At 35.2% G+C, this 21,443-nt stretch overlaps 1 protein-coding gene across 2 annotated transcripts in view; it reads right to left on the bottom strand.

The window, feature by feature from the left end:
- UBE3C (ubiquitin protein ligase E3C) overlaps positions 1–21,443 on the bottom strand; it is a 69,510-nt gene that overhangs the window by 33,702 nt on the left and 14,365 nt on the right. For both annotated transcript variants that reach the window (XM_033520303.1, XM_015616703.3), the window contains exons 5-15: positions 20,951–21,066; positions 19,365–19,522; positions 17,197–17,350; positions 16,213–16,433; positions 15,777–15,931; positions 13,722–13,909; positions 6,623–6,709; positions 5,855–6,012; positions 5,071–5,303; positions 1,171–1,275; positions 271–358 (exon numbers count right to left, since the gene is read on the bottom strand). In XM_033520303.1, coding sequence (XP_033376194.1) covers positions 271–358; positions 1,171–1,275; positions 5,071–5,303; positions 5,855–6,012; positions 6,623–6,709; positions 13,722–13,909; positions 15,777–15,931; positions 16,213–16,433; positions 17,197–17,350; positions 19,365–19,522; positions 20,951–21,066 — 1,663 coding nt within the window. The remainder of the gene's footprint in view (positions 1–270; positions 359–1,170; positions 1,276–5,070; positions 5,304–5,854; positions 6,013–6,622; positions 6,710–13,721; positions 13,910–15,776; positions 15,932–16,212; positions 16,434–17,196; positions 17,351–19,364; positions 19,523–20,950; positions 21,067–21,443) is intronic.

The following is a 21,443-nucleotide window of genomic DNA, read 5'->3' as shown; positions in this document are numbered from 1 at the left end:
TCCACCTCATCCTTTCCCTTTTCAATGCCAGCAGAAGCTTGGGCAAAGAAATCATTAAATTAATAACATTAAATATTCAAAAGATATACCCACATGCATAAAAGTACACAATTTTTAAAAATATCTTAACCAAAACTATGAAAGGTTGTCTTGCTTTTGGCTGCCAAGACTTTACTACAAAACTGAGTTCTAGGAAAGACAGATTTCTTTGCATAAGGCAAAGTCTTATTTTGACTTAGCAAAGCTGAAATTGCATAGACAGTGTCTTACCATCCAGAGTAGATTGCAGCGGTCCTATTCTCCCCATCCTCCTGACTCTCCAGACGTGTCTGGCTGATGGCACATACAGCTGTGTGACCTCACAAATTAACAGGATTTCACAGTTAAACAGGACCTAATTACACATTACAATTTACTACTGCATGCTAAGTACATGGAGTACATGCAGGAGTTTGTCTGAACACCTTAACATCTTCATTTCTGCTGATCCCTCCCTGTGCCTTACAGGCAAACTGCACAACTAACAACAATATAAATCCCACAGATCATTTAAAAATACTACACAATGTTACATTCAGTGCTGATATTTAGGATGCTAAAGAAGCTGACTTTGAATTTTGAGATTTCAAATATTCTGTTTATTTTGTATTGAGGATGTGTCACGATTCAAAGGAATCTAATCCACAGCAGGTATTAGCTTTTTCTTTTGTACACACATACACACTTTTTGGGATCAATGTCATTTTTTTCAAAAGCTTCTAGGAAAAAAAAAAAAGTAATTTCTAGGTGAGGTAAGTACAGAAAATGCTGCCAAATTTTCTTGTATTTCAGAAGAGAAATTTCCCCACTACAGAGCGATTCCTTCATTCAGCATTTTTATTATGTGAAGATGCAACTAAATGCTACCAGATTTCCAGTTCTCCTCTGCTATAAATGCAAGTGATTTACACTCTTGCACTGTAGGGCAAGTTCCCCTTTATGGATTGGAAACATGGTTTAACACACAAGTTTCTTAACAGATGCAAGACTCCTACATCAGAGAAAAGCAACACTATTCCAGGTTTCAAACCATACAATCTGTGCAACATCAACATCACTAATACTGTCAGGAACCTCACCACTGATGATTTGTCACTTGTAAGGCTTTGTGGAAAAGGATATGACTCTTACCTTATCTGCTTTAATGTTTTCTTGTTCTGAGAGCCAGTGATTTGGTGGACAGAAATTTCTCCTTGTATCCCTAGATTTCAACATTTTCACTAAGTTTGTGATGACCTAGGTATCAAAAACATAGACATTTAATATACATTTAGCACTGCGCATGAAATTACATAATTCACAAAGAAAAAGCTCTTTTAAAAAAATCAGTAAAGTATTGCCACTTATTTTTAACTCACAAAAACTTGCTGTTAGATTTAAATACCTTAGAGAGAAATTAAGTAATCATGGTTCACTTGCAAGACATAAAAAAAACTGGCTTATTAAAGTCTCACTCCAAAATCTAGAAACTGGGACTACATAGGATTTAGCAGCACTGCACACCTAAAGTGCTGCATGCCAGTTCAGGGAAGCCCAAACAAATCATTATCAACATTAAACTACTTATTTAAAGAAAGTAACACTTAACCAAGTATACACACAATGTGTATTATGTATGTATATAATGTTCTTTTATCTTCCTAGCAAAACTGAGAGGCTGAGAAAAATTGTTATCGTGGTCACTAGGGTATCTTTGCAATTTTAGTGTTTTTCCTGGCAGTTTCCTCCAACCCAGAAAAAAAATAAAAGCAGAGAAACCAAGCTAACAAGTTCTCCACCTCAAGCAGAACTGCCATACTTGGTTGCATGCCTTCTGCCCAAAGCTGAATCAAGTTCGCTCACCACTACATAAAACATAATTAAGTGCAATCAATAGAATAGTAAATTACTAAGCTAAAAAGACATTATCACTGCTACAATGAACAGCCATCTGTTTGGCAACTTTAAAGTACGGCACTTGAAAAATGAATAAGAAAAAAATGTACACAGAGCTTTTCTGAAATAATCTTGCTAAAAGACAGTCTTAATAGACAGGTGTCAAGAGTAACAAAGTTTAATGGGTCTTCTAAAGGATTCTCTGTCTAGATGCTACACAAAAGAGCTTTTAACATCCAGTTTTTAAGGTAATGTCTTTATTCAAGACAGAACAAAGAATGCTACTAAAGGAACTGTCTGATTACATGGGAATTTTTATCACCTTTCCCTTATAAAATTCAGTTCAGGTTACATGAGTCATTGAAGCTCTCTGGTCCCATTACCACTGTAAGTGAGGCAAACATTTTTAAAGAGGAAAGTAAGATCAGAAAAGACTATTCACATGAAGACCATGTAAAATACAATATTTTGCAAGTAGCTAAAAGAAACCCTAAAGGAAGCTGAATCAGAGTAGGTGAAATTGAAGTTTCTCCTGCAGAATGTATGGGTACTGAGAATGCTAACTCAGCTGCCACCCTAACTCAGCAATTCTTTGTAAAAATTTTCCTAAGTATGTATTTCATTGAAAGAGAAGATGTACTACAATTAAAAACATTAAAATGAGGATTTCCTTCCAATAAAGTGTCCAGTACAAGCAGCATTTAAAATTAAAACTCAACAAAATTAGAAACTTGATTTCACAGGATTAGCTTAATATTAGTGAAATAATTCTTTTGTTCAACTAAATCCATTTTCATGTACTCATAACTTAAGATTTTCTATGGAATCTGTAACAGCTGACACTACTCATCACTCTACCAAGCCAAAAATGGGTGATTCTGTTGAATGAAGACATTTTCACATGTAAATCTTAACAAAGACCTCCAATCTGTTAGCAAATATGCACATCTTGTCAGTAGCCTGTTTCCAGATTTACCATTACCTTGCAGAAGCAAAGCCTGTATTTACACATATATATGTGCATGTGTCTACATATATATATATATATATAGATCTCATTCACTTCATATATACATACACGTATTTCACTAAACACCAGAGACATGGAAAATAAGCTAAAGAAGTGAGGAGTTAAAAGAAAAAAGGAAAAAGAAATTAAAAGCACAACTGATAAGGAAGGAATGTGCCCTTTTTTGGCCAGCAGCTTGCAAAAGCTTTAGCAAAGATCAATCCTATATATTTGATAGATATATTTGATATAGTGCAAAACAAAGAAAAACCACTTTCTACTTGAATTTATAACTAACTATTTTAGCTTTGTTTTACTGACTTGGAAGAAGGTACTGCTGCCTGCTTACTGGCAGGAAGCAATTTTGCTGCTGCCCTCAGGAAAGACTCAGTGCTATGAACAGGAGTTTTCTCAATGACATTAACTTTAGCCACGTTCAATTTTTATCTGTAACAACAAACATGCTTCTGAAGAAGTAAACAAGGGAAGCTTTGGTAGTATTCTTTGGGCAGAACTGGAGCCTTCCAGATACCCCCATGACTTTTATTTCCAATTCAGCTGATGGAAGACAACCCTGGCTCCTGAACATAGGAAGAGTACACCCAGTTTTGACAGTTGCACTACGAGTATAATTTCTGATGGCCAAAGTGGGGCAAAGTAACTCAGGATTTTACAGCTTTCTGAATGACAGCAAAATATGATCAAATTCACCTGAAATCCACCAATTTACATGAAGATTGGTTAAGCATAATGAACTAAAGCAAGTGAAAAGAAGGAGGCATGATATGAACCGCATGCATAAAAATACCCCCAATCTGACATCTTTCTCAGAAAAAAAAGATATATTGGGGGTTTCATCAGTGACCTTTAAATCAAAAGTTTATTTGGCAATTTAAAGACAAGGAATTAAATTATATTGTGCAAACATATATTAGATAAATCTGTGCAAATTACAAATTCAGTGGTGCATTAGGACTGTATTCAATGCAATCAAAACATTATCAGTTACTCTCCCTGCTATTAATGCTTATGCTCGTAAGTGAAATGTGTTGTAAAATCAGGCAGAATAGGCTGGATAGAGGCTACCTTAGACTTGTAGAATGAATAAGCATTCCTTAATTAGCCCATCAGGTTAAGTGCAAGCCTTAATGGGCCTTTCCTAAAGTCTAGCATGACATCTTTCTCCAAACATGGCCAAGAAGAAAGTTCCATTAGCAATATTAATACAAGCTTAGTTGATCATTTTCATTCAATTAACTTCTTTCAATTAAATAGATAGCTTGACAAAAGCAGTGATAAAAGACCTAAAGGGACAGCTGATGACTCGAACTGAACATTAGTGTGCGAGAGGTCGCCAGTATTAAACAGACTGTAAATCTAGCATTCAATTTGGAAAATGCATTTCTTCTGCTCCCACTTCTTTAATGAGCAATTTTAGCTGACTAGATGTGTTTGCTGCAGAATTTTCATGACAAGTCAAGCACTCCTTTTTTTCAGGAACAGTTATATTAGGGCGCTTTTTTTTTCCCCCCAACATTTTCAGCTTTTCTTAACTCATGCCTTAGCTAGGATGAAACCAGCAGAAAAACACTGGTAGAGATCCAGAAAGAATATACATTAAATTCTAATTAAGCTAGCTAATTAAGCTAGAGTCACCTTCCCTTTAGTACTCTAGCAAACCCAAAATGAGGAGACACCAAAAGGTTTTAGAACACCGAAAAAACTAATACAGCATGGTACCACTACAGTGAAGTCTCTACAGACTAGTAATACTTCTAATACAGAAGTACCTGAGTAATCATTAGATTTTGTTAGAATTTCATGCCTATACATATAATTATGACTACATGCTTAAGCACCTTGCTGAATGGGAGTCGTAATCAAACCCTGTATTTTACACAGTAACTGTTTCATGAACAAGACAAGAAGAAAATTAAGAGTTGACAGAAGGAAAAAAAAAAAAATTGTTACAGTTACCAGAATTAAGTTACTTGAAGTTTAGCACATATATCAAACAGCAATCTTTCCAAATCCATATTTCTTGTTGCAACAGCAATAACATTAGAGAAAAAAATATCCAATTTCATATCTTCAGCAGAATCACAAAGATTTTATTTGGCTACACTCTGAAAATTGACACAATTTACCTTGAACAACTGAATCCACCTTTTCTGTTCTGTCTGTATACATTGCTGCATTTCTGCATTTTTTGTAACTCCAACACTTCTAAAGGCTGCAATATATTCCTCACGAACTTCTGGTTTTGTTTCTGGGTAAGCCAACTTTATGATTCCTAGACACGCATCTCGAAGGCAGCGGGAGAGTATTACAAGCTCTTCTAGTGTAAAAGGCATCATTGATGATTGTCTTTGACCTACAACTACATGAAACACAAGCTTAAGTTTCCTTAAATGACTTTTAAAAACCCCACTTGTTTAATTAAACTTTAATATTCACACACACAATCTAAAGATAGAGAAAAGAAACATCACCCAAAAAGAGAATGAGTAAACATTTAGAAAGGAGATCAAATATTCAGATTGTTTGTAGTCACAATTATTCTAATTACTATATCCCCTTAATCTCTTCTGTGATTCCTGCTATGTTAAATTTATACATTAGACTACAGGTTCATTCCAGAAGAAGTTCACTTTCTTCACTAACTCATTAAAATTATCATGATTAAGAACTTCCATATCACACCCTGTGTAAAGCTAGGATTCCCAAGGTGCAGACCATTAATTTTTCCCTCTTTTTCCTAAGTGCAATCACCATAAAAGAGCCAGCTGACAGCTGAGTGCTCAGGGGACCATCAGCAAGCCAGCCCAGATCCTTCCTCCCAGATGTCCGCAAATCATTGCCCAGGGAACTCTCCAGACTCACACAAAAACATTTTACAAAGCATTGCCATTTAGTATGTTCAAAACTCACCTTCTATTGGGTCACCAAAGAATTCATTATCATGAATAGAAATAAGTGAGTGACTAAACAAAGAACTGAAAAGATAGAAGAGAGGGATAATTCGGCTAGAGTCCTCTAACGACATTGGAGAGCCTCTTGAAATCACTTGAAGGAGTGGCACCATAGACCTTAAAATACAAATGCAGTGTAAAAGAGAGGGTTAATAAAATACTCTAAGAAAGTTCTACCTTCAGCATTCTAGTAAAATAATGTGGTAGTAGCTCCAACAGCAATATAAAAAGGGTGTTTTCAGTTAAATAACTATTATTTACAATTCTTGGAAAATAAGGTTACTCTTCACAAGTTCTTGTCACTGGTACCTCAGTGTCTCCATGACAAATAAACTTGGGCATTAACTAATACAGACTGCAGATACATTGGAGACACAAAGCAAAAAGAATAATTCTCTGCATGTCAGCACTCAACACATCTGTAGGTCCAGTACCTCAGCTCCCAGGAAAGTGGTTCTGCCACCATCTCCTTCTGAACTAGTCAGAGCATGTCAGATAAAACTCACACACTTGGGATGAACGACCTGGGGCTTCAGTCTTTGTAATCACTCCAAGAACTACAAAATGTTCAACTCATTTAAAACAAGAAGTATTTTTCTGTCCGATTCCCAAGATTTTGCTCGGTTTTATGAAATCACAGGAGATAAGTAATCACTAGCAATCACCTTTTCACTAGATATGCTCTATTTTAACAAAGAATCAGTTCCAGAAATAGAATAATACATACCCTGTAATCATTCGTGTGGTCATTGAAGATATCAAATACCAAAGATGCCTCAGGAATCTGGCATTAAAGGCTAAACTATAAAGAAGCCTGTAAGAAGAAGTTCAATTAAGTTGTGTCTTCCAAAATAGCGTATTCACAAAACACAATGTTCCTATAAAAACTTTTCTTTCAAGCATCTCTCAGAAATTAACAACTTAAATTTACATTTTCAAGATGAAGGGTCTTACTCTGATTAAATCTGGTGAAAGCCCCAAAAGCTGAAAATCAACCATACAAAACCTTATACCAAAAATAACAGTTTCCATTAAATCAACAACAAATAATACAATATAAAGCCACATTTCCAGTTGTTCACAGAATTCAACAGGTATTAATAAAAATAATGTAACACTAAATTAATGATCTGAGGTTTTTTTAATTCTAATTACACCAAACTAGTTAACAAGTCACTTCTGCGGTTCTTCTGACAGTAAGAAACACAGAAATTTTTTTTGCAAAAGGCAGATTAAAACACCTTCATTAATGTTAGAATTACTAACAATTTTACTGGTATACTCAGCTTAGCAGAGAGAAAACAAACATAAATGGAACAATGTCAGAACAGCTACACATAAATGAACCCGTATGTAGAGTGAAAATTGTTTATTATTTGTTTGAATTTTTTTATTAATTAGTAAAAATAAATATGTAATTTCACAAGTCAGTTATATACAGAATTGACCTTAACCTCATTTTTTCAGACATGATTACAGTATGATAAACTTTTTATAGAAATGAGAAAGAAAAAGCTTGCTGAAACGAAGTCACCCCTAGTGTATTTTCTTCCCACTGCAGGAAACAATATGTAAGATAAAATCATTTGAAACAATGTTTTCTAGGAACCAAACTGGATTTCCAAAAGACCAAGCAGTCATTTTTCAGGTATCAAAGAACAGTATTCAGTTAATTTTTCGAGATGCTACCTTCCTAGGTCTCCTAATTGCTATTAGGAAGCAAGTAAAACACACAAGATCTCTCAGTGGTCAATAGTTTTGCAGCATCAAAATACTGTGACCAGGCATACAAGAGATAGGAGGCTGGAAGGAGCAGGGAGCAGAAAACAATTTATTGTGGACCACATGGAAATTAAAATTTGCCAGATGGCAAAAGGAAAAGAAGTACACATTTCATTAAAGATAAAAACTGATCAATAAAGACTTAAAAACATTGGAGAATGGTGTAACGCCCGCACAAGAACACCTACACACCCTCTCACAAAGCAGGGCACAGTGCCACACACCTCTGAGCCCTGGCTCGCTGGCTGCTCCTCCTGCTGCCTTCCCACAAGCACAGTCTCAATCCTGACCCCACAGCTGGTCCCTTCCTCAGGCTCCCAGTTCACCTGCACCCAGCAGAACCAGCTGCCCAGATAAGGATCTGTGCCAGGATAAAGCAGCACGAGGTGGGCAGAACTCCTCACTAAGCACAAAGGACCCTTTCACAAGTACAGGGACTTTTGAAAATAGAGTAAGGCCATGCAGAAAAATGGGAAATGAAACAAGCAACCTTGAGTTTGCAGCATGCCTCTTTGAATTTTAAATGCATAGATCAGCACCCTTAAAAAGAGATGAGAATTTCACCTGTTTCAAAGAAATTGCACATTGGGGACATTACCAAGTCCGAATCAAATTTGAAGCAACTGTAGCTAATGCCAGTTTTAGATAAGCTTTGCTGTTATATTCTACTTTAACTATGTGGTTTTTTGAAAAAATTCAACCTGAATTTGATACATGAGAATTCTATTCCTTTCTAAAGTCACATTATTGTGACATTTGGTGAAAATTATGCATTAAAATGTAAGGACAGTCTCATCCTAGCTAATTTAGAATAAGGATTTGTATTTTAATGTTTAAGTATCTGAACGATAACTGAGATGTCTTGGTTTCTGAAATGAGAAACTTCCTCAGTGACCTTCAGTTTTCAGTTTCATATTTAAAACGAAAAGTAATTTGGCACCTTGCCTTCAGGTCTCATGCAGCTTCCAAGTAAAAACTTGTTAATTTCACAATCACCCCTGAAAATTATCTAACAGTTTGAGCAGAAATGAACAAACATTATGGACAATGAACCTATCATAATGCAATTCATTTTTTCAGTCTAGCAATATTCAGCAGTAATGAAGGGGAAAAAAGGACAAACCTTAAGAGCTTATAATAATAACCTTTGCCTAAGTTTTAGACATTTTTATTCCATATCCGTGATTCAAGCAGTCAATTGCAGCAGCTGCTCTGTTTCATGGCTCAGTTCCAGAAATACTGAATGCATTCAACTTTCACATTTCCCTTTCCTGAAAATCTGGTTAAGTACAAAAATGCACATTTGGTAGGAGATGGTACCTAAAGCCTGTTTCATTAGTATGAAATAACTGTAAATATGAAGCAAGTTGATTCATCAGTTCTAAAGCTTCCATTCTGAAGTTTCCGTACTGTGACTGGAACACGAACACAGAACTGCAAACTGAACACAGAATGGTGAACTGGGCCATGTGTTAAAAGATATTTGTATCACTAGATTCACCTGAAATTTAATCCACTGCAAAAGTAAAGATGGCAGAAAAAACTGCTACCTTCCCACTCCAAGTACAGAAATTGGCTTTCCACATTGAAAATGACAACTGTAACCAAAAAATACAAAAAAAAAACACCTCCTTGCCAAAATGCAAGGACGCCTTTGGAAAGTTTTATCAACACAAAATCACTGTAATAAAGTTTCAAAATTTTTGGCTTCACGTTGACAAAAAAAAAAAAAGGACGGTGAAAAAGAAAAGTAAAAAAAGTAAAAAAACCCTGGAGAATCAAAATAGGTCAAAATCTACCTTCTCTCCTTGGCAGAGAAAAGATGTTCATCTGCTTAAAAACAGCCTTTCCAGGTAGAGCAACATTAAAATGACAGAGTACAAGAATTCCTGACAAACTGCGGAAGAGTATAGGGATGGCTTATATATCCTAAGGAAAAAGCCTTATGAATCCACAAAGTTTAGAGATCAGCTAATATAAAGCTTGAGTGTCCATACAGTCTTGACCACCTTTTCCTTTAAAGGAAAAAAGAAACAAACAGAAGACTAAATCACCCACAAAAACAAAAAACAAAAAACTAGAAATAAAAAAGATTACAGACCTTTCGATTTTTACCTAAGCTTGCAAAATCTAATTATTCATTTTCAATAGTTGCATTATTCTAAAAACAAGCCAAGCAGTTTAAATTCCTCATTGCAACTGGGAGGTTTTGCATTTTCTTGAAAATCTCACTGAATGCCACCAACTTCTTTATTATGAAATCATTATACATGTTTTACGTAATGGATTCATTAATAGATTTTCTATAAAGCCCAATATTAAGATTTAGCATGGTCATTTCAGAAAAAAAAACTATTTCTCTTCTACTTTCAAGCGGAAAAACACACACTGCCTCAGCCTCAGGCTGTGATAGAGTTAAATTCACTTTGGTGATTCCTGTTAAGTATCAGTTTTAATCATACCAAATTAAATTATCTGTTCCCAAAAGTAAGTACATAACGATCATTTATTTAGAACCTTGTTTCTCTCTCTAGGTATCTAATTGTCCACAAAGGCCATATGATTTATGTCTACTTGCCAGAACAGCATTTTGGGCACCTCTGGTTTAAAAAAAGTGTCAAATTCCTCCTGTGCAATGGGACAGATTAAATGACCCATTAAGCTTAATTTAGCTGAGGCACCACTACAAGTTAATTAGTTAAAGGCAAGATTTTCAGTCTAGGTCATAAATTGGGCCCTGTTTCCCACTGAGACCATTTAAGTTAATGAAGAGAATACAGCAGAATGAGAGGAGCTCACACAGCCTGAGACAGGTCACTGCTGCTGGGGCTGCAGATTCTGTCAATGCAGAACTGTGAGGTGTCACAGGTATGAGACAGCAGCACAGCCACTACTAAATGAATTGTCTTGCCCTTTAGGCTGCTTTATGCTTCTATCTCTTTCCGTATTGGACCAGGAATGTAGAGCAAAGCTTAAAAAAAGAAGGTTAAAACTGCATATACAATGATTTTTGGCTTTAAGCAAAACACAGCAGTGTCAGAACGCTGCCTAAAGAATGACCCCACCAGCCCCATGTAAACCTTGGGTATCTCAGCATACACATGAAGACACTGCTCAGATCACACCAGAGTGGCATTTGCCAAACAATTCTGAACCACAGGCTAAGATGAGCAATGCTACAGTAAGGAAGCAGTAGTGATGAACAGTGACTATGGAACTGTTAACCCAGGGTAACCAGACCCAGGGGCACTGATCAGACAGCTGACAGCGACCGACGTTCAGTATCAGCACAGCTCTCATCACTATTTAATACTCAGCTGTAATAAAGATGAAGTCTAATATTTGTAACAAAGATGAAGTTAAAAATATTTTACAGAAACAGAACTTACTATTTATTTGAAGTATAGTTTTGATGAAAAAAGTCTTGCAAGTTTCTATGAGAATTACAGTCCAAGACAAAAGTTTTCTCTTTTTTTTTTTATTAACTGTATTCAGTAATATGTATCAAGTTCATAGATAAAAGATTAAAGCCCCATCCTTTTTAAAAACAAGCAGAACTCCCAATGGCTCTTTACAATCAGCATTTATTTTACACCTCCAATCCAGGTTACTGAACACAGGCTACAATCAGGTTTCTCTTGTACTGTGACCTTCTTTAATTCAGCTTGACTGCATATTCTCTGAATTATTCAGTGAATAATTTCCACCAAATTTCCTAATAATTAACCCAAAGCAATGTTTTTTTTTCAGTTATGCAACTCTGGATCTCACCACCCTGTCTAGAGCATCAGAAAGTAACTTTACAGCCTTGCTCCTTTGAAAACTACATTATACTTGTGGATATCTTCTTCCGGTCTTGGTCTCTGTTGCAAAACCAAGGAAAATACCGAGTTGACTCAAGACCACCAATGTTCCTAATACCACAAAATATCACCTTCATCAGTCAAATTATAGAAATACTGAGAAACCTCGAGAAAAAAAAAGCACTCAGCTTTAACAGAGTGACACAAGTCTATCTTCTGAAAATCTCATCTTTGTCTAAGAAGGTAAAAAAAACCACAGAAGTATTAAAACAATACAGAGATATTTGTCATTTGCTCCCTTCTAAAGACTGTGTTGATCTTAGTCCAATTTTATTATTGAAAAATTATTTTCTATTATTACTCTATTTATCATCCCATTTTTCAGATTTGAAGCTCCTATGTTTTTATCATTATTTTATATTACAGATGTATATGCTGTTAAATAAACTAAGTCTTTTTAACAACTCCTATTTTAAGCCATTTGATCCATTATGATATCAAACATGAAATAAAAGAGCACTACTAATCTTTTAGAATATATTTAAAATAATTTGAGATTAATTATTTTTTCTTAACCATTTCTACATAGTTTTATTAAGTAGATACGCTTCACTCTGGATATTAAGTAATGTAAAAGTTTCAAAGCAAGTGTAGCTTCTTTCAAAAGACTATAATTAAATTTGATAAAATATGGGCATTAAAAAAATCACCAGACAAATAAGAAAAATGAAGCTTAATGACAAAAAGTCTTTTAACTATCTTTTTAAATTCCACAAATAACCATTATCTGTCCTTCAAAAAACACTAAAAATTATGTTTAGAATAGCTGCTTGGTAACCTAGGCCAGGTCTAAAATGCACTGAGAATAGGACAAAAGATTGACATCTGCTGAAATGATGATCCCTGGCAAACCCAGCACTTACAGCTGACTTCTAAGTCAGAACCAGTAATTAAATGCCTATTTTGATTTACCAAATATCTGTGTAAATTAAGTTCATTTTGACCATGGGAGTAAATGCACTGGTATCGCAGAAATCTTGTTGTCTACAACTTACTTCTAAAATTCAGTTTTTCAAAGGTTACATTTTGTCATTTATTTTCTACTAGAAGATACTGAGTGGGACTTTCATAACTCCTGAATTTATCCAATGTGTAAATAGCTTGTTATCACAAATAACTGCAAAGACCCAACACAGCTTCTCAGAGGAAATAGATGCCATACTCATACAATTAAAGTTCGGTGACTTCTTTATTCATTAAACACCCTTTTTCCACACAGTTCACCAGCAAGCCTCCAGTCAAAGCAGTGATGCATTTCAGCTCAGTAATTACTATCCAAGGCAATGTACTACTTGCAACAATAAAGCTGGCACACTAATTCAACTGCTGCTATGATCTTCGGGTCTCACATCCTGCTCTAATGCAATTAGTCTACAAAGAACTAATTACCCTAATCGAGCAATCACAGTTTCACTGACATCTTACTTCCTCTAGCAGCTATAAACACCACTGGGCTAAGATAGCACCTAATTAGTTTTCTGTATCGCTGTTTACAATGCAGTTTGAATTATGTTTACAACATTCCCTAAATACTTACTTTACTACCAGCAACGACATAGGTACTCAAAACTACTTGCACCAGAACAGTGTTAATACTTATGGGTCTCAGTTTGATAATAAAAAGGTCAAGAATCTTCTCCTGTTGTTCCAACATTTGTGGTTTGCAATCTTTGTACAAGAATACTGCACACATGAACATGTCCTTTATTTTCATTTCAGATGCCAAACCCTCTCCAAGCAATAGTGATTACCAATAGCTAGGAATTCTTTTAATTTGTAGCAAGAGATTTTGCCATATACTAAAGAAGGGTGTGAACAAGTTGGTTTCAGTGCTCAGCTAGTCAGAGAGACTGGGTAATTCACAGCACTGAATGTTTTAAAACAAGGTAGTCAAATTTCTACTAGAATGACACTGACCACTGCCTCTGAGCAAGAGAACAAATAAAAGGCTTCCAAGAATCTTGAGAGGGCACAGTGAACAGTAAGAAAAGTAAGAAACAAAGAACTTACTCTTCGGTTTACCTGGAATTACTGTTTAAATTCCAAAATCCTAATTTACTTCAGCTTGTTGTAAAAGAAAACACAGAAAAAACTCCACAAGGAATTTAAAACAAGTCTATCTAAGAAAACTAATTTTAGATGTATGTACTACAGCTCAAGATGACCATTATTTCTACTTGCCTGACTTTTGGCACCATCATTCGGTGTTGTACCATTAGTGTGTGGCAGATGGATGCCATCAGGGTAAAGACCTCTTCACTGGCTGAATCTCTCCAAACCATGTTCAGCAGAGTATTTGTCTGCTGCTTTGTGTCCAGTTTCTTCAGGCACTCCTCAGTTATGTACTGGACTGATATTCTCCCATCACCCTACAAACACATCAAAGGAAAGTTTACTTTTAATTCTTTTTAATGATATCTCCTTTTCTATTAAAAAAAAAACCAAAAAAACCTTTCAAATTTAAGTAGAATGAAGTTTTCTTGTACAATAAATGAAACAAAAGCACATATGTACATCCAGGTCTTAAAAATATCAGACCCAAGAGCCAACTTAAAGCCCCAGGAAGGTTAACTGTTGTGCTTTGGTATCCAGCCTTCACCAAGGCCAGTGAAAATACTGCCTCTACTATAAGTATGCTCTGCAACACTTGCATACAATGAGGCAAAATCATTTACTGGCATGAAACATGTGAACAATCATCTCTTCTCCACTGACATGAGTCAGCATTGGACATGAAACCCAGAAACAGATGTTGACTCTAAATTTCTTTACAAGGAGTATTTTCAAATTCGTAATTCTTGGGTTAACAAATGATGACAAAGCTCAGGGTGGTCAGTACACGTCTGGGTAGTACCAGCAGTGTGTGAAGATCAATGCTTTCTCTTGGCATACAACTGAGTCCACCTCAACCTTTGCTTTTCCTAATTTCCTATCATTATCTTGCTCCCAGCTGAGCAAAGCAGTCAGGCTCACTGAAGGACTTAAGTTAGCCAGTTATAAATTTTTAAGAAAGAGGGGTTCCCCACCCACTCACTTTCTATTTTTTTTCCCTAAGACAGGCATGCATGAAAATATAGAATATATACAAAAAAATCACAGGAAAAACACACAAAAAACTATATTGCAATAAATAGTATTTATATAAAGCCTCCTCAGCCTTTATTATATAAATATAAAAATTTATATAAAGCCTTCTTAGAGGAGGTTTTTTTTCTGATTTATGGATTAGTGTAAGTTATCTGTGAACAGAAATTACTGCTCTGTTTTTACCTAATCACCTCTTTAAGCATCACCAATCTGTAAGCCACAAGTAGAATCTGCCAATATTTACATTGCACACAGTGTGTGTACCTGACAAATTAAAGTATTTTATTCATACTACACTGGTAAAGACTTTGGTGTGACAGTAACATGCAGCATCTAAAAAAACTCAAGTAAAGTGCTGCAGGTACTCCTTGGCAACATGGCTCTTCCTAAGTTCTTTTTTAATGAACTTTAAACATAGTAAAAATTTCTCACCAATTTTCTAGAAGGAAAGCATGCACACTAAGTCAGCCTTTGATTGGCTGTGTCTTCTGAAAGATTGTAAAGGCCACTAAGAAACTACTGAATTTACATCTGTCCAACTTTGGTTGGTCAAAGCCTTGATATGAGTAGTAGGAGGCTAAAGTTAGCACAGATTCATTCTAAGTTTAAACTATAGTGAAGAAATTCTATTTATAACAATGTCTCTGTGTATTATTACAGAAAGCAGGTGTTTCCCTTTGAGGGCTTTTGAGTTAATGGGTATATACAGACCTATTCTACAGGATAAAGGCTTTAGTTGAACTTGTAGATTTTTCCAAGGGAAAAAGAAATTAAAACACTAAACTGAAGTATCAGTGTATTTCATGATATCTCAGCATCATCATGGACCTACAGAATAGAGAGTAAGAAAATCTCTGTAAAATACAAATGTGAAAAGGCAATTTTAAGCCTTTTTTAAAATAAAAGCTTTGTACTTCCACAGACATGCTATCTGTAATTTAGGGTCTATTATTATAGTAAGGAGTTTGCTTTAATGTAAATAATCAGTTCCATTTGCTTTCACTGTACAGTCATCAATCTTTAAGAAGCAAACAGGGCTCCTTCTACACCTATGGAAAAATAGTGGACTTAAGTGGATCATGTTTTTGCCTATCTGCTGTTACTGCTGCTGCAGTACAAATCCATTTACAGGAATTCTGCACTGCTTACCAGTGTAGTTGTCATTTTACTGATCTCTTCATCCTCATCTTCAGAATCACTGTTTGCATCTTGACAATTTGTACCAGCAGCAGACACAGGCAGCTGAGAGAGAAAAGTCTGGAGTACCCTCAAATACACAAGAAGTCCTTCCTCTGAAAGGGATCCTAGAACACCATACATTGAAACAAAAGAGCATCAGTGACATCACACTGTGCTATAAAGAATATTTTACCAGAAATACCTGACCAAAACAAGTTATACCAAATCTTATCAAAATAGTGCATTTTTATAATGAAAAGGTAAGAATAGGTAACAGAACAGATCTCTCCAACACTTTTATCCACATACTGTCCTTTTTACTTGGAAGTGAGACACGTTGGGAAAATATGTAACATATTAATTCCAATACGAAAAAAACTATGAACTGCCCACTCAGCTTGCTCACCCAAATATGTTTCTCCAACTGTTAACACAAAGTAGAAGAGCCATGGGGCTTGATCACTTCCTCTTGAACATCCACTTTCTGCTAATAATAGTGCATTCAGAAAGAGTTCATAAGGGAAAATGGTCTGCACATCAGCAAGCGCTGGAATGATGAAATGGAATATCTGATCTGTAAAAGGTGCTGCCAGAAACTCCTCTGTGAAGGCTGCAAAAATCTGCTGCCTGAAAGGAAGAAATATTGTTGCTGTAGAAAATACAGGCAAAATTTCCTACAATTATACCAATGGAATAATAGATCATTTTGCAAGTATGAACACATCCATCAAGAGGACTGCAAAGATGTTCTCCATTAATTCCATCCTGTTACATCAGATTTTTCAAAAATTAACTCCTTACACTAAATCCTCCTCCTGATGATCATAGATGCAATTTTATCCTTTAAACTCTTCATTAACTATTGAATTATTGAACTAAAGAAAACTATTCTGAGGTTAAATACATTTTTTATAATATTGAAAAAAAAAATTACATCTGAAAAACCCCTTTTACACAAAATCCCACTCTAACAAAACACACTACTGCATGTGAGACTGACTCTTTCTGCTTGTAAGCTACCTTAGTAATTTCTCTCCATAAACCTCAGCCCATCTGTCACAAAGTTCTTTTGAACTCTAAAATTCTTTTCATCTACCCTTAGCTGCATCTCTGCTCTCATCTACCTTTTCCACACCCTCATTCCTATGTACTGTGATACTTGCTATTCTCTGTGCTCTGTTTATTGCAGCATTCAGCATTTTATTGCCTTTTTCTTAAACACACCTGAAACTACATTGTTTCAGTGATGTACAGTGTTAGCAAAAAATCATTACTGTACAAATGAATCAACAAACTGCACTGTAAGAATGGCTGGACACCAGACAACAACGAACTGCACCTCTGACTATAGCAAATAAGTACACAAATGTTCAATATTATCTTTATTTACCTTGCACCTTCTGGACAGGAGCTATATGTAAAGTGCAATGGCTTCAGAACATTCTCCAGAAGTATTTTTGCAATAGGGACACGAGAAACATCGGAATACTCAATACTCGAGGGAAGCTTATTGTTAATTAACAAATAAAGCGACTTGTAGTAGCCTGCAAGTGAAAAAAAATCATTTTTAAACACAGCATTATTTTTCTTCTTTCCCATATAAAATAAGACAAATTAAGTTGAGAAATACTTTATAATTCACTGTATGAAGCTTAGGAAGACATTTTATAATTGTCCAAATCACATTCATATTCACGTAACAGGCTATATGAGCAATCTCTTTGGAAACACCACATTATAAAATCATTCACAAATAACCATATTCAGTCAGTTTGATTTTCAAAGATCAATCAACTCTTGCTGATGAAGTGAATAATTCAATTTTAAAATCATGATTTATGAAAAAGATGTTCTCTTTCTCCTTTAAGTGACTCTAGTCATGCTGTCCTTCCACTCTGCCAGAAATGAACAATTTTCCACTCTACTCCAAAACACGACTGCATCATACAGGCAAGAAGTCTGCTGGCAGAATGTCCCAATTCTGTGACCACCTTGCCTCAGCAGGCTGAAGAATACAATCATTATTTCCAGAACAGGGTTCTCTCAGACAATAATAAAATGCTTTATCACCCATGCCATAAAGACATACATAGGGAGTAATTTATTTTTGTCTCACTGAAGTACAAATGAAACCACGTGATTTCATTCTTCTTAAACCAACTTCCTTCATGCTCAATGAACTCCCAAACTAAGACACAAGTTCCACAATTACAGGAACACTGTAAACACATAAACAGTGTCACATCACTGAGAGCCCAGTCTAAGAACCCTTCTCAGGGACCACCTAACTTGTCACAGTAGAAGTCCCCATAAAGGAATAACTCAGCAATGCTGACCAGAAACACATGGAAGGCAAATTACAACCAAAAACATTCAATAATGAAAACTGGTAACAGATTCTTTACAAGTCAAGCATCAAAAATAATTAGAAGACAGAACATTTACAGTCGCACAAAACCATTTCTGTTTGTTCTCATTATAAGTAATCAGAAAGGTAAATTTTAGTAAAACATGTATGATTCCATAAACTCAAACTTTTATATATCACTTGTGAGGACAGATTATTATACTAAAAGAACAAATACATGCATTTTGGAAGACATATTTATTATATAAAAATCAATGAGACAAACGTACAGTTTTTGTTATGCCAAGGCAAGTGAAATAAATGTGCTACAAAAACAGTAATTTTTTTTCTCATAGTGTCTTCAACATACAGTCCTTAGTAACAGGATTAGGTAGTCAAGTCCACTGAATGTACTTTAAATATTATATAGACATATTCCAATAACCAATGATTGGAAGATGCGCTTTCTGCATTTTACACCAAAGAGGCTGGACCCAAGAGATTTATTTCAAAATGTTTTTGTCTTTCCTCATGATCCACAATTTTTGAAAATTCAAGCCACCATATCAAAAAGGCAAAATAATTTATTTTGGACATTTCCAGAATAATAAAGTTTCTTTGGAACTAAACATCATTTTGGTACCAGCTATCCAATTCATTAACTTTTGGTATGTTTGCACAGGTGTGCAAACTGACTGCAGTTTAGCAAACAGTTTTGCTGATGATGGTAGGAGAGAAATAAAAGCCAGGCCACATCTCTGCTAAGGTGCAGGATGAAAAACTAATGCCAATCTAAAATAACAACAAATATTAACATTTACAGAGAACAGAACTGCAACACAATGGCCAGCTTCTACACAACTGCAGCTTAAATCTGCCACAGTGTGTCTCCCCATGTGAGAGTGTTATACAGGTACTGGAATAAAGCTTTTGTTAGGCAATATCCACCTACTCTCAAAATCTGTGTTACAGGTCTGTATAAATAACTTAGTAGAATATTCAATTTATAAACAGAATTTCCAAAGAAATCCAGCAATAATTTCTCAAGCCATGACCTCATTACAAGGACAATATCCACCTAATGTATAGGTCAGTGAATGCAGCACTTTATTCATCATGTCTGTGGTAAAGACAAAATTTGGTTAAACAATATGGGCTTCAGGTGCTCAATTTTTGATTTTTTTCCAGAACTTCTGGTTCTAGCTACTCACCTTTTTGAACCATGTAGTGCAAAATTTGTTCAATTAATGATGTCACATAGCTGACATCTTGTAAAACAGGCAAATACGTATTCTCAGATGAAAATACCTCAAGCATTCTCATAGGAAGTGCAACATTCAGACTGTCATCATTGCAATTCTGCAGTAGCCTATAAATGAAATTACAATTATTTAACAAGATATTTCACCACACATTCACCTTGAAGTAACTTATTTCTATCTACATGGTTTCCAGATGCTGTCAGTGGTTTAGCTACATCTTTTTGATGGCATCTTTATAATAATAACTCCTGATTTTAGAGTATCTACGAATATGGCATTCTACCTTTAAATCCTACTAAATTCTTGCTCTGAGTGATCCGAAAATTTGGAGTTTTACTGCATAAACTGGAAGAGAAGCAAAGAGTAATACATGTTTTACCAACATGTACCACTAGCCATATTACAAGTGAAGCCATGAAAGCCCCAGAGCAACACAGGCTGGGAACAGGTGCTAGGGAACATCATGTGCATAACTCACACAATACATCTTTGATTACAGACTGAAATATTAAAATTACAACCATTCCCACCCTTTTAACAAGTTACTTATGTAACAGCTACCAGTAAGCACAGAAATTCTGATGGTTAAGAGCCTGTTTAGAATTCAAAGTACTTTTTAGTGTGAGATGTGTATGGCCTAACTTGCCCTAACAATGTGCTTTCTTCCCCACCCATATTAAGAGCTGCAATTACAAACACAGTTTCCACTGTAGTGAAAATGTACAATTCCATTGTACACCACAGCTGTGTCCCATTGCACATGGACATTAAAGCCCACACCCAAATCTTCTTTAGTATCTCGTGTCACTGTTTATCCTACATGCAAATTTACACACTTACAACAACACAAGCTACAGTGACTTAAATGAAACCATTTTCTAAAAAGCAAGTATTTTAAAGCTCTGCAGAGTGTAACTAGTCCCTGTTATTGATAAGAACAAATACATTGTATAATAATAATAATAATAATAATAATAATAATAATAGCTGCCAGATATTCAAGTCACCCTTTCAGATTTACCTTCTTGTGATCCTCCCACTCAAATAATAAATTTAATGCTAAAGCCAGTAATGTAACTGCTTAATATGCCCTCAGTTCAAAATAGCAAGGAAAGGCATATTAAATTATTTTAGTTTTAAAATAACATCTATCCAAAGCATATCCTTGGAACATTAGTCTACTTCAGATAATAATACCTAAACACTATCAGTTCCCACGAAAACCTGGTTTCCACAAATATTGCCAATGTTATCACTATAAAAAAACAGTTAAGAACATACTCAGGCATATCCTTAAGCACATGCTGAACTTGAAAGTCTACAGAGCCTAAGAACATTTGATTTGCTCTACAAAAGAACAGGTATCCTATACCACGGCCAACAGATATTTAATATAAACAGTCCTCCACATAAAATTAATGTGCACTTAATACTTCACTTGCTGCAAAAAGAAACAAACAAGTGCCCAGCATAGTTTCTGAACACTTTTTCTGAACACTTTCTGAACACTGAGCACATCAAAAGAAAGAAATTACCTGCAACACAGCCCCAACAGTCTTTTTATTTGGAATAAGCAAGTAAGTCTGTCTGGACCATCCAATTGCTTAACAAACTGAGAACTCTGTTTAATTAAATTTTGACACATCCATACCTGCAACAAAATATGCACAAGTTTACAGTTTATAATGACAAGTTCTATTATCTATGGCAACTCAGAGAGTAATATTTCAATGCTGTTATGGATACCTTTGGAGGACTTAAAAAACACAAGCTCAGACTGCATCATGTTCAGTTTAGAAAAAAAAAAATTGTTACTCATTCTAAACTCCATGACCACTAGTACTAAACTTTCAAAGATAAGACTGCATTACAACACCTGGTGGTTTTTTTTGTTTTAAATAGCCATCATTCTTTCATGTCCATTATTAACAGCCACTATGAAACATACTAACTCATACATGAGGGAAGCTGGCAGTGACTTTGCAATTGATATGCCAGCAATATTGAACAGTGAGAAAAAAAAATATC

Source organism: Parus major, chromosome 2 (genome assembly GCF_001522545.3).
Source record: "Parus major isolate Abel chromosome 2, Parus_major1.1, whole genome shotgun sequence".
NCBI lineage: Eukaryota > Metazoa > Chordata > Aves > Passeriformes > Paridae > Parus > Parus major.
This window is presented reverse-complemented; position numbering and strand designations above follow the sequence as displayed.